A 25,308-nucleotide genomic window follows, 5' to 3' on the forward strand; every position below is an offset into this window, starting at 1 on the left:
CTGTCATCGAATTGCGACAACCCTGGGAGCAGGAAGGTTTTTCGGCCGAAAAATAGAGAACAATAAAACGTTTGTGGCCCGCAGCAAAATAGGGATCGCCGAGTGCCGTGTTAACCGGTGACCTCTCGTCCGCGCCCCGTGACCTGTGACCCCGCGCAACGGTCCGCCTGAATGTTAATTTGTGGCTTCGAAAGCAGCAGAATTTGGAGCAGCAGCGTGTAAAAAGTTTCGGAATTATCGTGGCACCGCGGAGAAAGAGAGAGCAGGAGAGAGAGAGATTGCCGCACGCATAAAATATGATCAAATTGCAAAATTGATTTCAATTGGCCACTCAACAAAAGGTACGTTCGATACACCCGCCCCGGCGCCCACGAAATTAGCTCAATAATAGCACCGAACACCTGGCTTACTCCATTTACATAAAACTCGGAGGAAGTAAACCTGGAAACTACTAGGGAATCGTGGACTTTTTGCTTCCAGCGAACGTTATTTTCCCATTTCTTTCATTTGCCCTGCCTCTCCGTGTGTGCATGTGTGCGTGTGTGTGAGTGCGTGCATGTGCTGGTGTATGTGTTGTGTTCGGCAGAGATGAGTAATTTTAAAACTCCCAATGAACAGCAATGAATGCCTGTTAAAAGCAGGCAGTTTTCACGATGAACGACCAGTTTCCATGCCCTAGTCATTTCGCTTTCCACGGCCAACTTTTAATCCAGAAAAACCCTATTAAAAGAGCCCTTTGAACCTGTTACATTCGTGACCGATATTTACGTGAGCCGGCAAATCGTCGCAATTACTCATCTCTAGCGGGCGGCGTGTGGCACCATAAAATCGTCCAGAAAATGTGAAATGCAATGGCCGGCAGTTAGTTTTGTTTGATAAGTATGCATTTATAATGCGTCTACTTTTGCGATAATCTCCTTGTACGCCTTCTTTAAATAATGGCTCTCTTTTGCTTTGTTTATTTGATTTTCTTATTACACCGACAGCTGTGCGGCCTTGCCAGATCGTTTTTATGGCTGCGGCACGCGGAGTGACGTGAATTGAAAATCGCATTTAATTAGAATTTAACCTGTGTCGGAAAAAATATAATGAAATTGTGCGCTCCAGCTGCATAAGTTAGTGTTGGAATTTAAGTTTTTTTTATTGATGTGATATTTCTAAACGTGCGGCTCAAATTTTGTAGTACCAGCCAGTAGTATAGTCAACAGTTGGTCGGTCTTGTCAATAGAAATTGTTTTGAATCATTACCCATATGTGCCCCTATACTTTATATTAATATATTTAACTAGGGGACACTAATAATTGGTCTATTCATCTTTCGACTCCGTGCTTAATGAATATTGATTGCCCAGTCTTATATAATTATCTCCTGAATGTTCTAATAATCAATTGGTATGCGCTCTCTTCCCGATCAGCAAAAACCAATTTCAATGTTTGGCGCCTGCTGCGACTCTTGAGACTCGTCTAAATCCGCAAGTACATCCAACCGGGATCTGAGCCAAGTTTCTCACCTACGGCCTCAAAGCCATGGCGTCCACGTCGTCGTCGGCTTCCACGACGGCGGGATCCTCCGTAGCGGCAGGCGGGGGAGCAGCCACGCCCATCTCAACGCCCTCGACGCCCCAGCCGTCTGGCGTGAGCAGCGGACCCGGCAATAATGGCAACAACAACAACCATCACAACAGCACCCTGGTCTCACCATCCGGGAACAACAACTTGATGACGCCCGTCCAGGCATTCACTCCAACCGGACAGCCAGTGTACAATCCACCCGTCTACATGTCCGCCCACGGAGGACACCCGCACGCCGGAGCCCACTACCCGGCCATGATCCCCGCTCCGATGCCCAGCAACCACGTCTACGTGAACAACGTCACTGCCAATGTGAACCTGCATGGCTGGCCGCACGGGGTTCCGGCTTATATGCCACCCGGAGGTCAGCATCACTACATTGGACACGGCGACATGCCCCAGGAGCAGGTGGGTGAAGCAGAACAGGATCTATAATAATCCGTTCGATAATTTCGCTAATCACTAAGCAATGTAACTAGATAGTGCCTTCTTCTACATTACTGACTTTCGTACTTGTTATTCCGCACAGGGCAACACGGTGATGCCGCACCTGCAGCCAGTGCCCATCAATTTGGCGCCCCAGGGCGGATCTCCGAATCCCCATGGTCCTAGAATGGGCGGACGGACGCGGGAACGCGGTCGCCCCCGTGGAGGTGGACCGCGACGCAATGACTACCATGGGCCACGTCACCTCCAGCAGCAGCAACTGATCACCCTTCCGCCGCAGCAGCAACTGCCACCGCCGGACGGAACCAATCCCGGGCTGCAGCTTCAGCCGGATCAGATGGGTCAGCAGCTGGCGCCGCCGGAGGCGCACATGCAGCATCTACAGCAGTACTACGCGGCGCCGCCAACCTACGCCTACGGGCCGTATCCCTCTCCCTACTTCACACCGCAACATGCGAATATGCAGCCTCCGCCCAATGCCACTGCTGCCCAACAGGCCACTGGGACGCCGCTCTTTATCTCGGGACCAGTGATGTATAATCCTGCGTGGTTCAACCACGGTGGGTACATCTACCCCATGATGCACCCGGCCGAGTACCAGTATGTACCCGAAGACGCTGGCCAGCCGGGAGTGGATGAACGTGGAGCTCAGCCGGACGGCGGAATGACCCAGATCTGGCACCAGGCCCCCATGTACGCAGAGGACTTCGAAGCGCTTCAGCAGCAGCAACAACAGCAACAGGTGGCTGTGCATCCCAATGGAGGTGCTGTCAGTGTAGCCGATGAGCTCAACCACAACAGCACATCCCTGCCCTCCTCGGAGACGTCGAGCATGATCAGTCCGAACTACCCCATCTACGATCCCCAGATGCACGAAATGCAGCAGCAAATGGGCGTGATGCAGATCTTCGACGATGGTCAGATGGCCGCCCTGCAGCCAATCCATCCAGGAGCGGGTCCGCTGCCGCAGGTAAGTGGGCCTGGCATACCGAGAAGCTAAAGACAATCGCAATAGTAAACATTTATTATCGTTAATAGTACGAGGACGAGCTCGCCGAGTGCGGAGCACCGCCGCCAGGCGCTATTCCGATGACCTGGACTACTGCCATGCCCCTCCCTCCGGATGCAGTCCAGCCAGCCCTGCTGCCGCCGCCGCCACATCACATTTTGCAGCAAACGTCGCCCCTGTTAATCGAACAGCCAGCCCAGTTGGTTCAGGCCCAACCTCCGCAGCCACCAACACCCACTCCCCAACAGCAGGAGCAACAACCACATCAGGAGCAAACGGGTGAGTGCTAGTGCTCAGTATTGATTAGTGATTCATTTGGGAATTGGAATTCATAATGCGAGCTGAGTGCACTTTGTCTAATTTCCCATTTTTCATTCCGAACGTTCATAATCTTGCATCATCGCTTGATAAGGAATAATCAATCATTGAATTAAAACTAAGACTTTGCACAGAGCAGTTGGAAAATGTATATTGTATATTGACTGAGTCATGAGCATTTGAATAATCTCCTCCTTGTGGGTCAATGACTTTTCTCACTGCCACTTCACTAACTTATTACTATGATTTTTCGTTGTCAACTAATTCTTAACTATAGTCGATTTAGAAGTATGTTGTGTTTTCTCTCTTCATCTGGGTACATAAGCCCACAATTTACGATGGCTCCATATATTTTATCAGAACTATAAAGTAACTCTGCGTTTGTCTTGTTATTGTTTTGGAGCAAGCTCAGCGATAAAGGCGGCGAGAGCATTTTGTGGACTTTTAACCCGACTTTAGCAAAGAGTATCTGGGGTTCGTGTTTACACCTATTCAAAGGCATTCTTTCTATGTTGTACGACTATATTGGAATTCGTCATGGCGTGCCTTCGATAGCGTTGCCTCGTCCCGTGTTCATATGCAGTTTTTGCTGGCTTTGCTTTTCCACGCTTTCATTAACTATATTCTATTCAGTTGCCTTACACTCTTCTAAGGTGTCAAATGACATATATGTACATATATGATGTGAGCACATTTTGCCATAGTTTCTGGGCCTTAATTATTCTGAATGCTTGTTGCCAGGTCTACTTTTGTTTTCGGCTGCTCTTTTGCTTGGGCTTGGCTTTCATCTACCTTCGTGTAGTCGCCAACAGGTGTTACACTTGCTGACCACCCATCCACCCACTGAATCACCCACAACCCACTCTCTAATCAGCAGCACAAGTCGCTTCCGTCCAGTTCTTTGTTATTATTTTGTTTGCTCGTTTCTTGTGTGCATTGTTCACGCTTATCAATCGAATGGGCGGACGAATCCGAGTGAAAATGCCGGGGTGGACGTCTCCCACTCCCAACCACTCGTATTCTAATCGTAATCGAGAGTTTCATGTGCCCATGCAGGGCATTCATCTAAACCTGTTGGCCTGGCGTATTCTATTTGCCTGTTGTCAAGCCTAATTGCTAAACAAAAGGCCAAGTGGACAGGGAAGATGTAGGGTATTTATTCGGTTCTATTTGACCACTGCAGATTTAGGATTCATTTCAGTTGAAGAATTGTATAAAATTTGATCGATTGGCTCGGCACCTAATTCCTTCTGGAAGCCAGTTGACTTGGACAGAGGTAGAAACAGAATCGCAGATAGGTGCAAGTATTACTTCATTGATTATTAACACAGTATATTGCAAGATTTCGATTGATTTAAGGTTATTCTAGCGATATTTAATTGGTTTTTTTTTATTGCCTCTCGTTTTTGAATGCACGCGGACTGGGAATTGGGAATCTCTCACGAAATGGAGGAGGTCTTGCCAACTGATTGGGTTCCAGTTGTTTTCATAACCGTATCTGTATCTACGTTGGTTCAACGAGCACCGTCTAGTCGAGAGGTTTTTCTTTTATGGCTGTTTTCGAAGCACTTGGCTTTGCAGACGGCTTTCATATGGCGATATCGCCAAGTGTTTGTCCACTGACTGGAATGATACACACTACACTATTCCCCTGGCCCGCCACAATTAGTGAAGCCATAACTCTTCGTGGCAAATTGATTAGGCTAATCATTTGGGTCGAGGGTTTTACGAGTAAGCTCGTTATGATCTGATTTTCCGCGACATCGAAGGGGTCTCACGTTCCCTGATAAACGCATTAACTTAAGTCCAAGGCGAACTTTTGATCGATGGCTTTTAGAGCGGCACACGCTCCCCAGGGAGATTATAATTGTGCTAAAGCTTTCACGAGCTACCTCTTTATACAAGTACTTACACTTATTCAAATAGAGCGCAGTCCATAGAGTCCATGTATCTCGGTTTCCCCGAACGTTGCGAAGGTCGCGAGTGAAAAACTCCATATCCCCCAGATGCACCCACAAAAACGCCTTCGTTTCGACGGTTTTTAAAATGTATGGCAATATCTTTTATTACTATTCTGGCTGCTTTTCTCATTCCTTCTCAACACTTATTGTTCTAAGTGTTACATTGATGTGTTTCCCACTCGCTCACTGTTTGCTGCCCCGTTCTTATGCGTAAAACAGATTTAGAATATTGTTTGTGGTACATATTATACTGTTTAATTAGTTTAGCCGCGTGAACAATTTCGTTTGTATAGAACTGCACTTGCCGTATTGCTTATGGTTCGTAGCTACTAGGCTATATGTTTGGATAGTTAAAAACGGACACACACAAGCCTTAAAAATCATTAGCTCTTGGTTTTTCTGTTGCTGGACTTTAGTTTAGTAAGTAACTTACAAAATGAGCCGTAAATTTGTATTTGAGTTTGCCACCTAAACGATTAGCGTAAAATTGAAAACAATTTTAGTTCTTACTGCGGTCCTTTGTGTTCTCGCCTTTGAGTTTTGTTGTGTAGCGTTCCTTCTTAAAAAATATACAATTTATTATTTCTCGAAATAGTTGCTGCTGCCGCTCTTTAAGTTGATCGGGCCACCTCTACTTAGCTACACTTTAGTTTACACACACGCTATGTATCGCTATATCGCTACGGTATGACACATTTATAACGGCTGGCCAACAACTATTAGAAGTACACAATAATCTTTAATAGTAATCATAATGGTAATTATAGTAATCGTAGGGTTTAACAAACAAATAATAATAATAGAATTTACTTTACAATATTTTGTGGTTGCTGTATAACAGTTGCAATCTACCAGCGATCGGTATCAGTTTTCGATCGTTAATTTATGAGCGTAGTATAACTTTATATATAGCCGAAGGTTTCTCTATATCTTATCGCAAGCTAAGCTGAGTTCTCCTGGTAGAAAAGTGAATTTTCCGCACTTCATCCTCCGCTGTTGCCTAGGCTTAAAGGTATATATATATATGTATATATGGTGTGGGGCTGGCTATATATATCCATCCGTCTTCTCCACTTTGTATATAGGTGTGCTCGATCTCTGATCTCCTCCTCCGCTGTATAAGTAAATAGAAAAATATCTCACCGGATCCTCTTAAGCTCCGCACTGCCCCCTGTAAATTCACTTCTCTCTCCTTTCCAACCGATCGAATCTCCTTAGAGCTTCGATTCGCTTGTCTTCTGGGGGAACTGCGGATGTCCCTCTTCCTGCTGCGGACTCGCCAGTGTCTTGATGATCTTGGGCACTATGGTGATGGGCTGATCCTCGTCGTCCTCGGCATCCTCGCCCTGTTCCTCGTCGATGGGGGTGAGGGTTTCCACATGCACCGGAGTCTCCTCCGAGGGACTGCACCTCTTCAAGCAGGGCGCCAGGAAACTGGTTATCGTGGAGATGCCGAACAACGCACCGGCCATGTAAAAGGGCAGGTCGTAGGTGTGCGTCATGTCGTAGATGGCTCCCGCCAAGGGCGTTCCGATCAGGGCGGCAAATCCCCTGAACAGGATCAGCAGTCCGAAGGCATTTGTTAGCTTGTCCAGGCCGAGCAGGTCGACCAGGATAATTGACGTCAGCGAGATGTAGCCCGAGATGGCCAGTCCGAAGAATATGGACATCGTTATGTAGGCCGCGTAGCTGTAGCACAATGGGGTCAAAGTCACGGCTATGGTTGACACCAGGAGGCAGCAGTTGTTGAGCAGTAGCGAGTTCACTTGCGGCAGGTCCGCCACCCATCCGCAGAAGACACGGCCCACGGTGTTGGTGATGCCAATGATGGACAGCAGCATGGCCGCATCGTTCTTGGGTATGTTGTGCTCCTTGGCCGCATCCACCAGGTAGACAAAGGGCACGTACAGCCCGGCCATGCCGAAAATATTTGAGACTCCGATCAGCATGAAGACGGGGTCCTTCAGCAGGCTCACATCCAACATGGTGTTGACCACGGACTTCACGGAATCGGGAATGCCCAGGCAGGGACACAGGTCATACTCCTCGCGGTGCTTCTCGGCCTCGGCCAAGGGATCTAGTTTAGCCACACTCTGCATGCTCTTCTCGTACTTGGTCAGCGACAGCACCGAATTCCTGTAGTTAGCCAGGGACTTCTGGGACTGATATTGCGGCAGGTTCGTCACGGATCCCGAGTAGAAGATATCCTTGCGGGACATGGGTCGCACCATCCTGCCGCTGCTGCCAGTTTGACTGCCGCCCTGCCGTTGTGACAGCGACAACTTCGAGGAGGCGAAGTCACCGCCAGCTCCTGCCTCCAAATCTCCGCGAGATGTGGCTCTGATGGCGGCCAGCGAAGGCTGGAAACGCTCCGAGGCGGAGGTTTTCCTCACTCGCGTGTTGAATGCTGGCACGGATCCGTTTTTGGGCAAACTCTGATGATCTCCGGCCAGGAAGGCGGGCTGCGATGCGTTCCGCGTCATGGCATCCTGCGAGTGGTACGGGCTGTTCTCCGACTCCGAGTTCCTGTGAGGACGCCGGCCGACGGCCCCTGCGGCGGATCGAGCGGACAATTGTCCATTGCTGTCGCCATTTGGTGGAGATTGCGCGCCGTTCTGTCGATGAACATCCACCACTTTAGACTCCGTGATGGTGGGCAGGGTGGAGACAGGGTGCAGACCTCCGCCGCCTGCCTGTTGGGCCAGCAGCTCCAAATTCAAGCTGGAATGCACGCCGGGATCCGCATTGAGCGGCATCTTCAGTTTCCGCTCGATGGTTCCATCCGGTAACTGCACCATGAAGTGGGAGCCCGCAAAGGAACCCCTTTCCAGCTGCAGCTGCTTCTCCTCGTACATCCTCTGCATCAAGGGCTTTTGCTTCTTCTTTTTCGGGTAGGTTAGGGGTCGCATCATGGCTCCGAAGATGGCGCAGTTGAGTATCAGGCCAGCAAAGATGAGCAGGGCGTTCTTCCAGCCGTACTCCTCCAGAAGATAGGTGGCAAGCGGGGCAAAGGCGAAGGTGCCAAAACCAGAGCCGCAGACCGCGATTCCTGTGGCCAGACTCCGCTTGGTTTCAAAGTAGTAGCCCACGGCCACTACAGCTGGCAGATAGATCATGCCGAACCCGAATCCTCCCATGAAGCCATAGGTGGCCATCAGCATGCTCACGTTGGTACTAAAGGTACTCAAGACGAAGGCTATGCAGGCGATTATGCTCCCGGCTATGCAGACGGCTCGGCATCCGTACTTGTTGGCCAGGGCGGAAACGATGGGTCCGGCGCTAAGGTAGACTCCTGACAGAAGACTGCCCACCCAGGCCACCGTGCCCTTGCCCTCGTGGAAGTAGGCCACGAACTCCTCCAGGAAGATGCCGAACGTGTAGGCGATACCGTCCACGATCATGTTGCACATGAAGCTGGCGAAGCAGATGACCCAGCCGTATCCTCCGTCCGGCGGAGGCGGCAGTTCCCCGTAGACGCTCTCCTCGTCGTCGTCATCCTCGTCGTTATCCTGGTTGTCCTCGTCCTCTGGACTCTGTTCCGCCGTCAGCCTGGCCGCCTCCTCACAGGCCAGCTCACTGTCCGTCCGCTCGAATCTCCTTAGTCTGGCGGACGAGGCGGAGTTTCCACCCACGATGCCGGGATTTGAACTGTTAGTATCCACCATGTTGGCGGGACGAAGGGTTAGGGTTCCCGGGCACACACGCGGTTTTGGTGGAGTTGAAAAAGTGGGCTAGAAAGTGTGATGCGCGAAGGGTGGAGAAGGAGGAGGAACGTCCGCTTGGCGTCGCTGCCCGCGTGTGAATGCCAAATGCGAAGGAGAGAGCCCAAGTTTATCTCTTCACTCTCGCTCTTTGCAAGCTCACTCTTCGCTGCTCTCCCACTGCAGTTGTCGTTTGTGTGAGTGTGTGTCAATTGTTATTGAGTTTTTGTTTTCGTTTAGTTTGATAAATTCATAAATTCACTAGCGATAAAAGGCGTGGGCTGCCTATATTTAAGCAAATATTAGACGACGGCTGCCTTTGGCCTGGTTTATTAATATTTTAGCTCCAGTTGGGCTGTTTGACTTTATTTTGTGCTGGTTTCAGTTTAACCGTTACTATTTTCCTTGCGGTTTTTGTGCCTTATTTTCGCTTATTTCCGCTTTGTTTGTGTATTTTTAACTTGCACTTGCAGCTGCAGCTGAGGTCACTAGAAAATGTTTGTTTTCCTTAAATTTGCCCGATTTTCGCTGGTTCTTCGCTTTGATTTTTCTTTGACTTTGATTTTGCGTTTCTGTGATTTCCTCAGCTTTTTTGGGGGTGCTGTACGTACGTACGTACGTGTGTACGTCGTAATTTGCGAATGCAATTGTATAATTTTCCGATTTTCAGCTTTGAAATTCGATTGGAGAGCGTGGCAGAGTGTCTGTGTGCGGAAGGGGAGGTGAGGTGGAAAGGAGGAGGAAGAAGAGCGGAGTGTGATCGATAAAAAGCGCACACCACGCACACACTCGGCGGCACACACACACTACTCGATAACTTTTAGCTGCAGTTGCATTTGGGCGACATTTTCATTTGCTTTTTGCGAATCTGGCGAAAAATAACAATCTCCGATTCCGATTTTAAATTCCCCGAGTTTTGTTCTGAACTGCTGCGCCGTCCGCTGCGAAATGAAAATGAAAATTCCTCGTAACGGCAGCAAAAAGCGACTGTTATACGATGTACAAAGACAAATTCTAAGTTTCTGTAAAAACACTCGCCCTCTCTCCTTCGCTCTCTCGCCCGTTTTGTTGCATTTGAAGTTCAAGCTCACAGAGCGCAAGCTCCACTCGCGCTCTCTCGTCCCCAAAAAACAGCTGATTGAAACAAAAACAAATCGCCGCGAGAGCGAGAGAGCGGCAGAGATAGGGAGAGTCACGACAAACAACCCCTCTTTGTTTGCCCAAGGGTTGTCTTTTTGTCTTTCTCCCTTCTTTTTATCATCTTTGCTTTTCTTTGATTTGAATTTGAAAAGGTAAAGCCTGAAAAACCGGTAACCGCCTTTTGCCACATGGCCACAGCAATTGTTCAAACTGTTATACTGCATAACGTTCCTAAACCAAAGAGCGCTGAAACTGTTGCTCTTTACTGCCGATTTAGGTTAAAGGTTAACTTTTACTTTTCAGAAGCTACGCTAAATTTTACAGGACACCTTGCAGGGAAATTACATCTTCTTAAAGGCACTTTTAAACATTAAACATAAGGATATTTTTCCTATTCTTCTATGCATTACTAAAAATATTTGCGCATTCAAAATATCAAGGCAATTCACTTTCATAGTGTAGATATTTATATTTTTAATTATTTTTATTAGTAACAGTGCAACTTCCAAACTGTAAGTTTCATTTAGGGAAGTTCTACTGTCATTCTAAGTGCGTGTTCGGGTGAAAGTGTTACTTTTGTCTGCCGCCTTTTAGGCGCCGACCATTGTATAATCCGCGCATTATCTTTACAGTTGGCTCACCTAAATAATAAAATGCATTCGACACGCAGCTGATAAGAAGGCCTTTTGAGATATTTCTAGTTATTTTGTTTATCAACTTTTTCGACTGTTGCCAGGTCGTAAAATCGTAAAAATGTGCTTTTCGTCTTTTGGTTGTTTATAACAGTTTTTCGGCTTGGTTAGCACTTTTTCGTAGTATTTGTTGCGGTGAGGCGTCGTAAGAGACTTCTTTCGTTCTCTTTGGGCTCACTCTTTCCTTCGGGGGGATGTGAGCAGGAATTTTTCTTCTTCTTCTTGGGTGGTTGGTCAATGTCATTCATAAAAATTCCATATCAAACACACGCTCACATGGAAGGAAAATGAAACCCCTCCGATATTGTGGGTCAACGCCAGAGGGCGCCACTTTGGCTCTTCCCACGATTCTTTCATGTGTTTTTTTGTGTTCCGATTCGCTAACTCGATTTGCTGCTGTGTTATTAACGCATTATGTGGGGCCTCAAATGGCCAACGCCTCCAATCTTGGCTAACAAACTGCGTGTGCCTGCAAATCACACTTAACCTAACTGAAATTTAATCCGAAATAGCGGTAATCGCAGCAAAACTGTTATACCGCAATGTGTGCGGTTAGAGTTCTTCTTATTAAAATTGCATGTGCCGCAAAACGCAATGCACCCAGGACGTTTGGAAAACGAGGACGTAGCCCGCGACACTCGATATCCAAAGTTTTAGGGGCGAAAATGAGCGGGATGGATTAGTGGCCGTTTGCACCAGGTGTCTTTGGGAAATTAGCTGGCCCATTTAAAACAGAATTCGTTGCCAAAAAACCAAACGCAAGCGAGTGAAATAGGGCAATGCACTAAGAAAAATTACTTAAGATAATATGAAATGCCATAGGATTTAACTTCATACTAAGTTTTAATTAATATATCTTAAGTAAACGTGACAAGTTTGATAAAAGGGACTTTCTTCTTTCCACTTTATGACGTAAATTGTTTTTCGCACTGTCACAGATGTTCACTTTGTGCAATGAATAAACTATCCTTGAACTATTCATCTTTTGCTGAGGGAACAGAGCTTTGCAGAGACAAGCACACAAAAAGAATTTTCTCCAGCTGGCCAAGAGCTTTCCTCAGTTCTTTATTTCCTCGTTGCTAAAAGGTTGAATGAACCAGTGATGACTCTTCAATTATTGTCACCCCACTCTCTTCGCAGCACCCCACTAAGAACACCCCTTCATGTCCACCACCCCCTTTCTTGCTAGTTCCCATGCCTTCTTTGTTAATGAAAATGAAAATTGCGCATACGCCGTGTTGTGCAGTCAATGCTTTTCTCGCTTTGTTTGGCTGCTAAGCGTTTTTTTTTACGCTGACAACGCTTTCCTTGCCATTGCCATTGCCCCGATTCAGGTACCGATACAGATACAGATACACGGCGACAGATACGAAAATACAGCTTGTAGAATATTGTGTTTTCAAAATGACGCAGTTTGTTGCTTCGACTGCTTTACCTTGCTGTTTTTTGCTTGTTCAACTTGTTGCGTTGCTTGGTATGCGGCGCCCGTTTTGCCGATGAGCCTGGCCTCAGTATCTGTCAGATACATTGCCTATCTGGCAGCTACAGTCGAACTTGGCCCATAATCAATCCGAATTGTGGGAAATCGTCATATCAAAAGACTTTGATGTGCGGAACTACCGATTCCAAGACATGTTTTTTGTTCCAGTTAAGTCGGGACGTTTAAATTTATCTCGTGAAGTGCTCGGACTTCTCCCCAGAGTTCTACTGTATGTACGGGTTACACTGAAGCGAGCTCCGCTCCTTCGTAATCTGCTACTCGCATTTATATGTTAATGTGGGCGTGTGGGGGCGGTGGGCACAGGATACATTTCAGCGCGTGTCCTTGTATTCCACGGCTGTCAGTTCACGTTAACTTCTGTCGCTCGTCGCCGCACCATCGATGCCTATCAGTTGATGCTTTAAAGCCACTTCGAAGTAAACCGTCAACAGCTTGTAAATAACTTGGCGATAAGGTGGCTAGGAATCCTGACTAACCCCTCTGTCCGTGCTATCCGCACCAAATACTTTATAACATAGTTTGTTTGTTTTTCTTCTGCGGCGAAGGTCGCGTGGCTCATAGAATTATGCAATTTTCGTTCGCATTCAATTTCACTTATTGTTCTAAGCTTTTTCCCGCTTGTCTTCCTTGCGCGGGGTATTATTTATTTCAAATTGACACAAATGAATTCAATTGAATTGCCTGCAACAATTCGTTTTTGGCCCTGTTGCCAGGCGGTGGAAACTGTGCTCATTCTTCATTGTATTCTACATTGCTCCGCATCCGCCATGAATTATCCAACGCTTGAGCAGATTACTTATCAATTTCAATGGGCAACGAGCTCCATTATGGGAAGACCAGTCGTTTCATTGCATACGGGTCAGTTCAATCAACAATGAATGTATGTGAATGTGTGCGACTCACGTTACGCATACGACGCGTGGGCAGGAAAATGAAAAAGTGTCATCTTCTCTAATATGCCTTCGCGTTTAAGGAAAATATGATACATATATTTTTGAGAACGAAATTTCATTTATTTATACATGGCTTAAATGATGTATAGATTTTATAAAGTAAAAGTAAAAATCATTACTAAACGTACATTCGATATGTGGTGAATGTATAAATCCATGTATATCGAGAAGTGCAGCGTTTGTATAATTTAAGCGCAAGAAAGCAATTTCTTGCTATCTATATGTGCCATAATTGCATATACTGCTGTATTCTTTATACTGGATTCTTTGTTCTCCAAAATAAACTTTAGCCGCCACGCACTTTGGTTTGTTTTCATTTTGCTTGTGAGTCAGGGAACTGATTAAAAGAACTAATCAACAAAATGAATAACTTCTTATTGAATAGATTGGTGTACATGGTGTTATTGTTTCTTTTCTTTAAATGACTATTACTTTGTACGCCAACTATTATATTGATATCGGTAAAGCATATATATACAAAGCTTCTGTTATTTGAGGGTAATAACTATTTTGATGATTTTATATTTAGATCCTGATAATTTGTTTGCGGTGCGACTGTTGTATCTGAAAATATGGTTTTGTTGCTGATTCGCTCAATTAAAAGGCGTCCACATCGTGTTTACAATTGGTGACTCTCGGATCGAATCGAAGCTCAATAAGCATAAATTACTCATAGAGCGGGCCTCGGCCACCGGTTCCACCGATTTCTGTTGCTAGCTAATAAAAAATTGAATAAAATCGCGCGTTCAATAACAGCAACAAATGAATTGTGGAAAAGGGGAGGCTCTCGGAATGCCAGCGACTTAACCTAGTGCGACATATTTTCATTGGATGTTTATGTTTGGTTAGGGAACGGAAACAAATTACGAAATCTTTCTTCTTTTCTCCAAATATATATATATATATGTGGCCTTATCAAGTGGAATTTGAGACTGGAAAACAAATTCATTTGAACCAATGAAGCTTGGCGGGCCAACTGTTATACAGATGAAACCGACAGCGGACTTTTGAAGACGACTCGGTTTGGGAGGCGACATGGGAATGCCAGTATTCTAATGGATTGACATTGCTGCGAGCGAGCCCCGACCCCCGACCCCCGACCCCCGGTTGATTTTTCACTTATCACATGGAACAGGGAATAACAAATGGAAATTGAGTACAGTCCCGCCGCCTTCCGTATTATATTGTTGTTTCGTGCCTGACAATTTCCCTGTTTGCTTTTGTTGCAGCAGTCAAGCCATTGCAATTTACCTGTGCACTCAGCTCTGTAATTATCCATCCAACCTTGTGACAGTGCGAATCGCCGCTCTCTTTCGCACAATCCCGGCTCAGTGCGTCCCTCTCTATTGAATCGTTATGGCAACACGTTCCAAAGCGGTTGTTATTGCACCCAAACCGACGACACCCTGGCACAGATTTCGCCCCTCAGCGCGCCACTTGCCACTATTTTAAATGCATTAATCTCCACACATTTCCATACAGTATTTGCACTCGATTTGCTCGATTTCACCTATATTTATATTTATTGAACAACACACGGCGCACACTTAGTTCTCGGCTTGTTGGTCGCTAATTGAAATTAATTAGCGCACTCGAAATTCCGCGGAGGGGAAAGGCATAAGGGGGAGTGAAGTGCGGGCTCTCATTGTCATATGATGCCTTCAATCGATGGAGCCCGCGGGGGCGGAAATATTTCCAATAATAAATGGGCGTTTAACACCAACTGGAAATGGACAAAACTTCGAATTGAAGAGCACTTGGTTAGTGCTCAAGCGCTAATATCCATTTTAGCATGTTCAAAATGGCCAGTAGGGGGATAAAAATAATAATGATAGCAGCACAAGTACAGGCTGCCCTGGGAAAGTTGTCTTTGGAAGTGAGATCCAATCCGAGGAACAAATTTGTAGTGTATGGGAAAACTCATGCGGGATTTTGAATTGAGAAAGGAGCGGGAAAGGTATGTAACCTGATCACAGTAGTAGTAGGTAGTTTTGATATTTCGCCATTGCTTTTATAAAGGAAGGTCAAACTGAACTGATTTATTTATCAGGCATATAGTGAGTTATTTCTGAGGTATGCTCTCGAAATCTATAGTTTACATTTCCCAATATTGATCCCGACCCAGATTCCGATTTGTATAAACTAGGGAGCGATCTGTTTGAACTGAATCTGGGATGGGAGATCACATGGATGTTGACTGCCATTCGCCTGTGGTGGCTTAACCTTTTTCCGGCTCTACATTGTATGCGTCTTATCGAGTTGGGAACGAGTGGCCATGCTGGTTTATCTGGTGGCTCATATCAGGGTCGAGTGCGAAGTTCAAACACCTAGCAACAGGCCAATCCGCCAGTGATTTAATAACAATTTGGCCCGTCGAACAGCGCAAATGGGGTCTACTCTCCACCAGCTTCGGCTGTTTTTTCCCTACTTGAGTTTGACATGGATTAGTTATGTTTTCTATTTGCACTGATAGCTGCAATCGATGGCCCGCTTATCAGTATCAGAACAAATAAAGCAGAAAGAAGGGGGGACATGAGAACAATGCCTGCCGGCAGTTATTGGACCATCCATACACAAATGTAGACCGAAAACCCCCATGGAGCCGGAAAAGGGAAAGATATGCGTGCTCTCTTTTCGGATCAGTTCTGTGCATTCGAATATGCAGACAGATTAGTAGGCTTATCCGTATTTGCTGTGGATATTGTTTGTTATATTTGCCAGTTCTTCACATAATATCGAATCAATTTGGGGTTTAATTAAGCATTCATTGCCTATGGCTTCCCAAAATTCCCTCACAAGTCAGACAGCCAAGCATTCCGTCAGTGATCGTTGGAGTTCTAAGCATTTAGCTTCAATTGGCATCAATTATGTTGATTTTGTAAATTAGTTTGCATGCGGCAATTGAATTTCTTCTCACATTTCAACAGCGGGTGCTGGGAAATTGCCATTTAAGGTCAGAGTAAAAGCTTTTATTGATTGTAATCAACTTTCTTGCTCTTTGCAGCTGACAAGAGTTTGACACAGAACAACAACGAGGTGGTGGCCTTGGATGAGAAGTTGGCCAACGAGAAGCAGCAGCAAATCGAGTTCCAACAGAAGCAACAGGAGCAACTGCAGCATCAGCAGCAGCAGATTCATCAACTACGACAGCAGCAGCAAGAAGAGCAGCAGCAACCGCAGCAACTACAGCCGCTGCAAACCGAAAAACCGCCAACGAAAGTGCCAAACCTTGTAGTAGCTACAGTGGCACCTCAGCTGCAACAGGCACCGCTGCAGCAACATCAGCAGCAGCAAACATCACCGGTGGTGGTGTCGCCAAAACAGCAGCAGCAGCAGCCACAAGCTGCGCACCAGAATAGCTACCATGATCAGCATCATTTACCGCAGCAGCAGCAACCGCAGCCACAGCGCAAACCCTCGCAGCAATACAATCAATCGCAGCAGCAACAGGTGCGCCGTAAGTACTCCTCAGAGTACAATCACCATCATCACCAGCACGGCAGCAGCGACACGGGCATCCAAACTACCAAGACCATGTCCTGGACCAATTCAGCTCAGCACAAAAAGTCCACGCAGTCGGTTTCGGTCACCGCATCTCCCAATAGTGTAAACAATGGACCTGGAGTGGGTGCTGCAAGTGGACCGGCGGGCAAAGCCAACTACAGCCACACCACTAAGACTTTTACCAACCAGCAGCATTACCAGCAGCAACACTACCACACCCAGAACAGCTATAACAACAACAGCAGCGGCGGAAGCAGCAGCAACAGCAGTTCGAGCAGCAGCAACAACCAGCCACAGGTGCGCAACTACGGCACCATGAAGATGCCCTCTTCGCCGGTGGCTTGGGCAGCGCCAACGCCGGAGCGCAAAAACAGCCAACAGGCAGCAGCGGCACCGGCAGCAGCAACTGCGTCTGCGTCTGCAGCTCCCGTGGCAATCACAACAGTAACTACCTCAACGGCCAGCATTACGGCTAGCCCAAATCAATTTCAACCGGAGACTGGCAACAGTAGTGCATCACCCGCCGTGGCTGCCGCGCAGCAACAGCAGCCTGCAGCACAGCAACATGCGCAGGCCGCACAAACAGGAGCAGCAGCAGCTCCAAGCAAGTCCTACAGCAACTATGCTCCTAAAAAGCATCAGAGCTATGAGCCAGCAGTGCTGAGTTCCGTGGTGGCCACCAGTTCATCAGCCAACCCGCAGCCGCAGCTGAATCTTGCCCCACCTGCGCCACCAGCCTCGCAGAACAGCAGCGACAGTTCGCAGCTTTCGTGGGCCAGTTTGTTTGCCAGCAACAAGCCCGTGGCCAAGGTGGCGCCCTACGAGGCCAGCAAAATTGCACAGCAGCAGCCAGCCCATCCAGTGCTCCAATTGGCTCCGCCGCAGCCAGCTCAAGTGGCGGCTGCCGCCCCAGCTGCTCAGCCGTCGTCGCCTCCTCAGAATTTGCCCCTGCCCACGGCTCACCAGCAGTCACAGTTGCCAGCACCTGTGCCGGCTCCCACGGTTCCGCTGGTCACTCCAGGAGCGCTCTCCTATTCTGCTGCATCCGCTCAGGCAGTTCCTGCTCCCAGCCCCGCGTCGGCATCCGTCAAGCCACTCAAGCCGGAACCGCCGCGTCCTGTGCAGCAGCAACTGGATGAGTGGACCAGCAAGTACGCCGAGTACCTGACGCGCCACAAGACCAATTTGGCGCCGATCAGCCTGCGTCCCCGAGGACTGACCAACAGGTCCAACTACTGCTACATCAACTCGATCCTGCAGGCCCTGCTCGGCTGCTCGCCGTTCTACAACCTGCTGCGCTCCATTCCCAAGCAGGCTGCTGTCCTGAGCGAGGTCAAAACGCCCACTGTGAACGCCATGTAAGTTTATAGTACGAACTGGGAATAGGAATAGAACTTATATTTAGCTCAATCAAATCATTCGAAGCCAAGCCACAGGCAAGTCAACAGACACTTCGGCACCAATTGCCAGCCGGCGTCTGTGTTACGTTTGTGGAAGATGAAATGCCACCGGCCCTGTCTACGCTCTTTGGTTACCTCCGTTTTGGCGGTAGCTGCTGAGTGTTGGGGTTGGTGCACGTGCTCCGATTTTAAGTAGAAGATCTCACGTTTATTGGATTTCTTCGCCTAATGCGACACAAACACTATTATTATTATTTTATCCTTTGTTACATCTAAGAACACAGTCGTTTACGTTTTATAACCTTCTGTTTTTTAATTGCCTATAGGATGTCTTTTATGACCAACTTTTCATCGCTGCCCAGCGGTCTTCGCCTGCGTCTGAACAACCTCAACAAGGGATCGCAAAGCAAGGGCAAGGATGAGTTTGTGGGCTCAGATTTGCAATGCGACATGGCCTTTGAACCCACTGAGATCTACAAGCTGTGGAACGACAGTCGAGAGGAGCATGTCGAAGGTCGTCAAGAGGACGCCGAAGAATTCTTGGGCTACGTTCTAAACAAGCTGAACGACGAGATGCTGGAGGTAAGTGTTTGGCAAAAGTTGGCGTTCCAAATTTCTCATTGTCTTGTTGGCTTTGTTGCAGGTGATTAAGCTGATTGATAAGCCCACACCCCAGCAAAATGGTCAGGAACCCGCGGAACCAGAGGATGGAGGCGATGTCTGGCAGGTAAGTTAATTGCTTTATTATGATGTCATTTCACTTAAGTGAATGTTTTCCTCCCAAGATGATTTGCAACAATCGTAATAAGGGCAGCGTTACCCGCCAGACCGACTTCGGACGTACTCCCGTAAGCGATATCTTCCGGGGAGAACTGCGCTCCCGGCTGCAGCGTGAGGGAGAACACTCCACGGATGTGATTCAGCCTTTCTTCACGCTTCAACTGAATATCGAAGTGAGTTTCGAATATTGATATCCTTTTTAAAATTTGTTTTATGTTTAAAAAAGTCTTGCCTTCGTCATAGCTTTATCAGTTTTAAATCATTTAATCACCACAGACAAGTCAACAGACACTTCGGCACCATTTCCCAGCCGGCGTCTGTGTTACGTTCGTGGAAGATGAAATGCTGAGCCTCGCCTGCGTTTGGTGATTGTTTCCGTTCTGGCGATGGTTACCAGACGTTGAGGTTGATGCACGTGCTCCGCTTTTTAATAGAGATAATTGTATTCAATAGTTTTTTCAACAGTGGGCACAAACAATACATTTGGAATAATTATTTCTTAGATAATCTTGCCCATATCAGCTATTTAAATTCATAAATTGTATATCTCTACAGAAAGCTGCATCTGTGAAGGAGGCACTGGAGATCCTTGTGGGTCGCGATCAGCTGGAGGGAGTCACAGGCAGCAAAACCAAACAGGAGGTGGTGGCCTGGCAGCAGATGACGCTGGAGAAACTACCCGTCGTCCTTATATTGCATTTAAAGTACTTCGACTACCGCTCTGATGGGTGCACAAAGATTTTGAAGAAGGTGGATTTCCCCGTGGAACTAAAGATCGATGCCAGTATGTTGCCATGAAATCATCATTACCGTACCGATGTTCATTTTCGACTTCGTTTCAGAAATCCTCGGCTCAAAGAAGACCTCGCAGAAGCAGCGCGCCTATCGCCTGTTTGCGGTTGTCTATCACGATGGTAAGGAGGCGTCGAAGGGCCACTACATCACGGACGTTTTCCACACAGGCTACAGCAGCTGGCTGCGCTACGACGACAGCTCGGTGAAGCCGGTCAGCGAGAAGCACGTCCTCCAGCCGCACACGCCCCGTGTGCCTTACCTGCTGTACTATCGCCGTTCAGACACCCTGCCCCCGCAGCAGCAGCAAACCCAGCAGCAGAATGGCGGAGGATCAGGTGGAGTCGTGGGCAGCAGCTCCTCATCATCGAATGCCGGGGATAACAAGTGAAAAGGAACTATAACGGGGCGTTGTAAAAATAAATAAGAACTTTAAGTGCTAGCGATATACTGCATATATTTTTGTGTCAGAATGCGAAATTGGTTTTATATGCATATACATATACAAATTAACAATTAGATATATTCGAGCGGTATATATTTAAGCCCAAAGTCCAAAGCGCATGACCGTGTGTTAGAGTACGATTGTGTGAGAAAGAAACTTAGCTCTAAGCTAGACTAGAATTAAGGTTGAGTAGAAAAATAGGCAGCAAAAGAAACTCGTTGGATCGAAAACTTTGTACAAAGAGAAACGAAAGAACTCTGTAAACTAAACAGCGAGTAAATTAACATATAACTTAGTGCTAAATTTACAAAATCCTTCAGCGTAGCGAAACCCCCAAATATCTGTGGCACAAAAGCCCTCCCATATGTTAGAAGTAGTGGATGTTAGAACTGCCCTTAAATACCTTTGGAATTTGGCGATACGTTATGACAAACGCTTACAGCTGTATATATACACAAATAATCATATATTGTAGTTGATCAGTTTCGCGGCATGCACCATGCATTTAAACAAACCAACCCAGCAACAATATATATCGAATGCTTTGAATATGCTTTAAAGAAATATAAATTTAGAACCAAGGTGTTTTCCACACAAAGAGTAAATACAGGCAGTGGTGGTCAGAGCAATAGCCGCGAGAATTTCATCATCTACAAGCCAAACTGGGTTACTTTTGTAATGGTCTCGAAGACCAAATCAAATAGATACTTCCTTTGCTAACAATTTTTGCTCACGTAGATGGAAGTTAAAACATGAAAGTAACGAGCTGAACACATTATCTATACGGCTTTTATAGACCACTACTGCGTGTTGCATTGCATATAAGCAGCAAAGTAAGTTAACAACGCGTTCATTTTGTAATTTATTTTATATGTTGTTTAGTTTTATACGTAATCAGTTAGGCGAGCAGATTCATATATACACAAAACGGAACTTGTTATTCATAGTTAGAGAAACTTTTTGGGGGTTGTCTCCCCGGCTTGGATGCGATGTTTGCCTTCATGATATTCGAGTTCTTAACTTTCTTTTCTCAGACCTAGAGCATTTAGTTTGTACATCATGTTAGAGAAATGTGTTGGGATTGTAACGAAAGATTTGAATGGGAATAATTATTAAATGTAATCGGGTACGAACTAATGCTAATCAACCATACTAGTTAATAGATGTCTTACAAACGTATACACCCATATATATTTTCTTAAGCTATGTAATCTAAACGCATATATATTATTTATAGGTATCGTGCCAATGTTAAAACATCTAAAAATTTTCAAAAAAAAAAATTATTACGATAAGAAGACATTACAACTTGTCAAAGCTTTGTCAGTGGCTAAACAAAAAGAGAATAATACAATTAATTAACGATTAATAACTTCTATTATCATTTATTTGATGAATTCAATTTTTAAACATAAAAGCGAAAAAGTCATTGCAGGCTTTTCGACCATTACGCTTTGATTTCAAAGAGTTTGATCATTTTAAAACATTCAAAGATACTGAAATGCGTGCTGATTCACCCGTAATGTAATAAATCAATGCACTTAAGAACCAGGTCTTTAATGGTAAGCTGAAATCTTCAAATAATCTTGGGATAATTGTATAATAGTGGAATGGAATGCATTGACATATTTCGCATATATTATGAATAGGACTCAAAAGCGAACCCATAAATATAAATCTACATATACATATATTTTGATGTTATACATATATGAACTAATTTTAAGCGAAATTATAGGATTTTTATAGAAACATGTACGCGTCTGCGTTTTGCTAGTTACAAATAGGTTCCTAAAACTAAACGCAAAAAATGATACAACCACAAAACGGAAAAAATGTAGAAGCAAAGGAATATTGAAAAACAATAATATTATTACTGATATATGTAGTTTAAAGCCAAGCTAAACCGTAAACAGTAAAATTTAACTGAAACAAGCAAACAATACATATAAATTTATAAATCCAATTTATACAAAAACCACGCAAAGCAAACAAAATGAAAAGATTGAAACATGTTGAATTACCATTTAAATATATTTTTGCAAGCGAAATTAGAATGTCAAACATAAACGAATGAAACACTTAGAATAGAACTAAAGCTGTAAAATTGTAAAATTTTCGCTTATATAAAAATATTTTATTTTTTTTGTAATTGTTATATAATTTGTGGAATACTCCAAAAATAATTGTATGTTTTAATCAGCACTTATTGTTATGTCCAATACGAAAAGTGTGTTTTAAGGCCATTGTGGAAATGGAATCGGTAACTGAATTTATATCATATTTAACCAAGTATCCTTTTTTTTTTGTAAGCTCCAACTGCCTGATGGTCTTGAAACGCACTGTTCTGTGTCCTAATTTTTGTATAACCAAAACATGATTTTTCTGTGTAACTTTTTATAATTTTTGTAATACCCTTGTCACATTCTGTTGTCCCCGATTTATGTATGTTTTAGTTTTAAGTAGTTTCTAAGGCTGTGTAACTAACTAACATAAGTAAGAATCCCTTTTGCGTATGGCCAGGTATAAAGAGGGATCGTCCCCGAATGTTGTAATTAAGTTTGCCGGACAATTTTTGTTTATTTCGCAACCTTTTCCTTCTTTTTGAGGCCTCTGGCCAGAGGCTCCTCCGATAAACAGAAATTGGCAAGTGCACTTACTAAACGTATAACGAGGATTAGCGTGTAATCGGAGGATGTAATGGAGCTGCTCTAAGTACGCTGAGCCAGCTGACAAACAAATATTACAAGTTTTGTAACAAAGTTTTCTAAGGCCAGAGATGAGTGTATGAAAGGCGAGAGGCCGAACAGCAAAGAATAACAAGACACTAGATGTTTAACAATGCGAAACGATTAACAACACAATCTGAAGTGAAATAATTAGTCCACATTTAGTCTAAAGAAACCATGCTAAAGTAAATCTACAAAGTAAAGCGAATTCAGTTAAACTAAGTAAACATAACAAGCGGATATGTACCATGGAAAGCTAAATCATAAACGAACGAAATGAAATGAACATTATCTAGCAATAAAATAAACGAGTGATTTCATTGCCACAAGCAAAGCCGTTCGCCCCGGTGCTCTGGATTAACTGGGATTTCAGTGGGCGAGAGGCGCTCACTTGTGCCGGAGTGGGTCAAGAGAAGGCTCCAAACCGGTTGGCCCCAAAAATAGATGCCGGTGCGTAGCTCCGGATGCTCTGGGCCCACGAAAGGGAAAGGGAATCCATTCGGCGGCTAGTCGGCCGAAATGGGCAGCCACTTTGGAGCAAATATATTTATGTTTTGGTTTCCAATTGTTGAGTATTGGAAAGATTTGCTGAAAAAGACGACCGACGACATGGCAGCGAAGACGAACTCATCGCACCACGTGTGACTCATTACAAATGCCATTCACAAGCCAAAGCTGAAAACTCGTTTTGGCCGGGCTGAGAAAGATGCACTTGAAACAAAATCGTATCCGGCAAGCTAAATATTGATAGTCTATTAATATTCTTGATTAATCGTTTTTGTTAACAGCCTTCAACAAATTGGTTTTACTCTTTTTATTATTTTTATAAAGATTATTTTGTTGGAAGCTACTTTGAAATTGTTTCTTTCAGTGACTTTAATTGCCGAGATCTTTCTCAGTTGGGGGAGACTCTTTAAGCCGTTTGCGATGCGAGCCCATCGAGCAGTCGACGATCAGCTGGCGGCGATGAGCCACACCGCGAAATGCATTCGCTGTGCCCCCGGCTCGTTTTGTAAGAGCTCCACTCCAGTGCCCTCCAGTTCCCCTCAGCGGAATCGCCAAATGCCAGCTGGAGCTGGTTAGTTTCAGCCTGGAACACTCTCGCCATTTATCGCAATATACTCTGCCTGGCGCTGGGCCTCATCATTGGCATTCAACTGACGGACTTCTTAGAGTACTTCCAGCTGACCGACAGTCAGTTCGCGAGCACGGCCATCACGCAGCTGGAGGAAGGGGCCACGCCCCAGCTGGCGACTGAGGAGGAGCTGGCGCTGTGGCTCCATAACGAAACACGGGTACTTTGCATGGTGCTGACCCTGCCGAAGAATCACCAATCAAGAGTTAAACGACTGAAGGGCACGTGGGGCAGGCGCTGCAACAAACTGATCTTCATCAGCAGCCAGGAGGATCGGGAACTGGGCGTCATCGATGTGGGCGTGCCCGAGGAGCGGAACAACCTGTATCTCAAAATGAGGAAGGCACTGGAGTATGTGTACCGGAACCATGGAGAGGACTACGACTGGTTCCTCAAGGCAGATGATGACACGTAAGTGAAAGCATGCTAGTTCCAAAATCACATATTCACTTTAACCATATTTTAGCTTTGTGATAATGGAAAATCTGCGCTTCATGCTCTATCCCTATGATCCCGAGGCAGCGCTCTACTTTGGCCACAGATTCCGCACCACCTTTCCACAGGGCTACATGTCCGGAGGGGCCGGCTATGTCATGAGTCGGGATGCACTGCGTCGGCTCAATCTCTTTGCCTTCAACAACAGCCAATTCTGCCCGATCAACAACAATTCAGAGGACAGGCAGATTGGCTTCTGCCTGCAGAATGTGGGAGTAGTTGCAGGCGATTCGCGTGATGAGGAGGGCCGGGATCGATTTCTGCCCTTGTCCCTCAAGTTTATGCTGCCCACTTTTCCCACCGACAATTGGCTGCCCAAACTGACATTTTATGAACCAGTAAGTACAGTATATCAAAATATGTACTACATTATCCCTAATAATTTTTGTTTCAGGTGAATGAAACTGGCTCGACTTCGGGAATTAGCTTTCACTATGTCAAAATCCACGAGTTCGAAATGTATGAATACCTGCTGTATCGATTGCACATTTTTGGAACTCCCTTGTCCCAGAGATCGCTGCCACCCCGACTGGGTCCCGATGAGCTGCAGAACCAGCTCAATCAGTGGGCTCAGGAAAATAGCACTAATTCCAACGCGTGGTTGAAACAATAATAATATAGTTAACAGAGTTAAGACTTATTTTAGCATACCGACAGTCAAATAGAATTAGCCTTTAAACTCTCAAGAATATCATTAAATAAATACAAATTGTTTTCATACTTCCAAGACTTTG

At 45.6% G+C, this 25,308-nt stretch overlaps 3 protein-coding genes across 3 annotated transcripts; 2 read left to right on the forward strand and 1 right to left on the reverse strand.

Annotated features, from left to right (window-relative positions):
- Positions 1 to 4: 4 nt before the first annotated feature.
- Positions 5 to 23,273, forward strand: LOC117140522 (trithorax group protein osa). The gene is made up of 10 exons (XM_033303501.1): positions 5 to 341; positions 1,416 to 1,980; positions 2,102 to 2,989; positions 3,058 to 3,307; positions 16,299 to 18,156; positions 18,525 to 18,780; positions 18,842 to 18,925; positions 18,984 to 19,151; positions 19,534 to 19,762; positions 19,821 to 23,273. The coding sequence occupies exons 2-10, from the start codon at positions 1,528 to 1,530 to the stop codon at positions 20,159 to 20,161; spliced, it is 4,527 nt and encodes a 1,508-aa protein (XP_033159392.1). The 5' UTR covers positions 5 to 341; positions 1,416 to 1,527; the 3' UTR covers positions 20,162 to 23,273.
- LOC117140523 (monocarboxylate transporter 12) lies at positions 5,376 to 9,959 on the reverse strand. The gene has a single exon (XM_033303502.1). It carries the CDS (start codon positions 8,970 to 8,972, stop codon positions 6,522 to 6,524), a length of 2,451 nt encoding a protein of 816 aa, XP_033159393.1. The 5' UTR covers positions 8,973 to 9,959; the 3' UTR covers positions 5,376 to 6,521.
- A 687-nt stretch (positions 23,274 to 23,960) lies between the features above and the next one.
- LOC117140526 (glycoprotein-N-acetylgalactosamine 3-beta-galactosyltransferase 1) lies at positions 23,961 to 25,294 on the forward strand (the record flags this gene model as incomplete). Its single annotated transcript, XM_033303510.1, has 3 exons — positions 23,961 to 24,490; positions 24,546 to 24,912; positions 24,969 to 25,294. Coding segments are annotated over 3 exons (1,116 nt in total), but the record flags the coding sequence as incomplete, so codon positions are not given.
- Between the last annotated feature and the right edge of the window lie 14 nt (positions 25,295 to 25,308).

The sequence above is a fragment of the Drosophila mauritiana genome, chromosome 3L, assembly GCF_004382145.1.
Source record: "Drosophila mauritiana strain mau12 chromosome 3L, ASM438214v1, whole genome shotgun sequence".
Classification (NCBI taxonomy): domain Eukaryota; kingdom Metazoa; phylum Arthropoda; class Insecta; order Diptera; family Drosophilidae; genus Drosophila; species Drosophila mauritiana.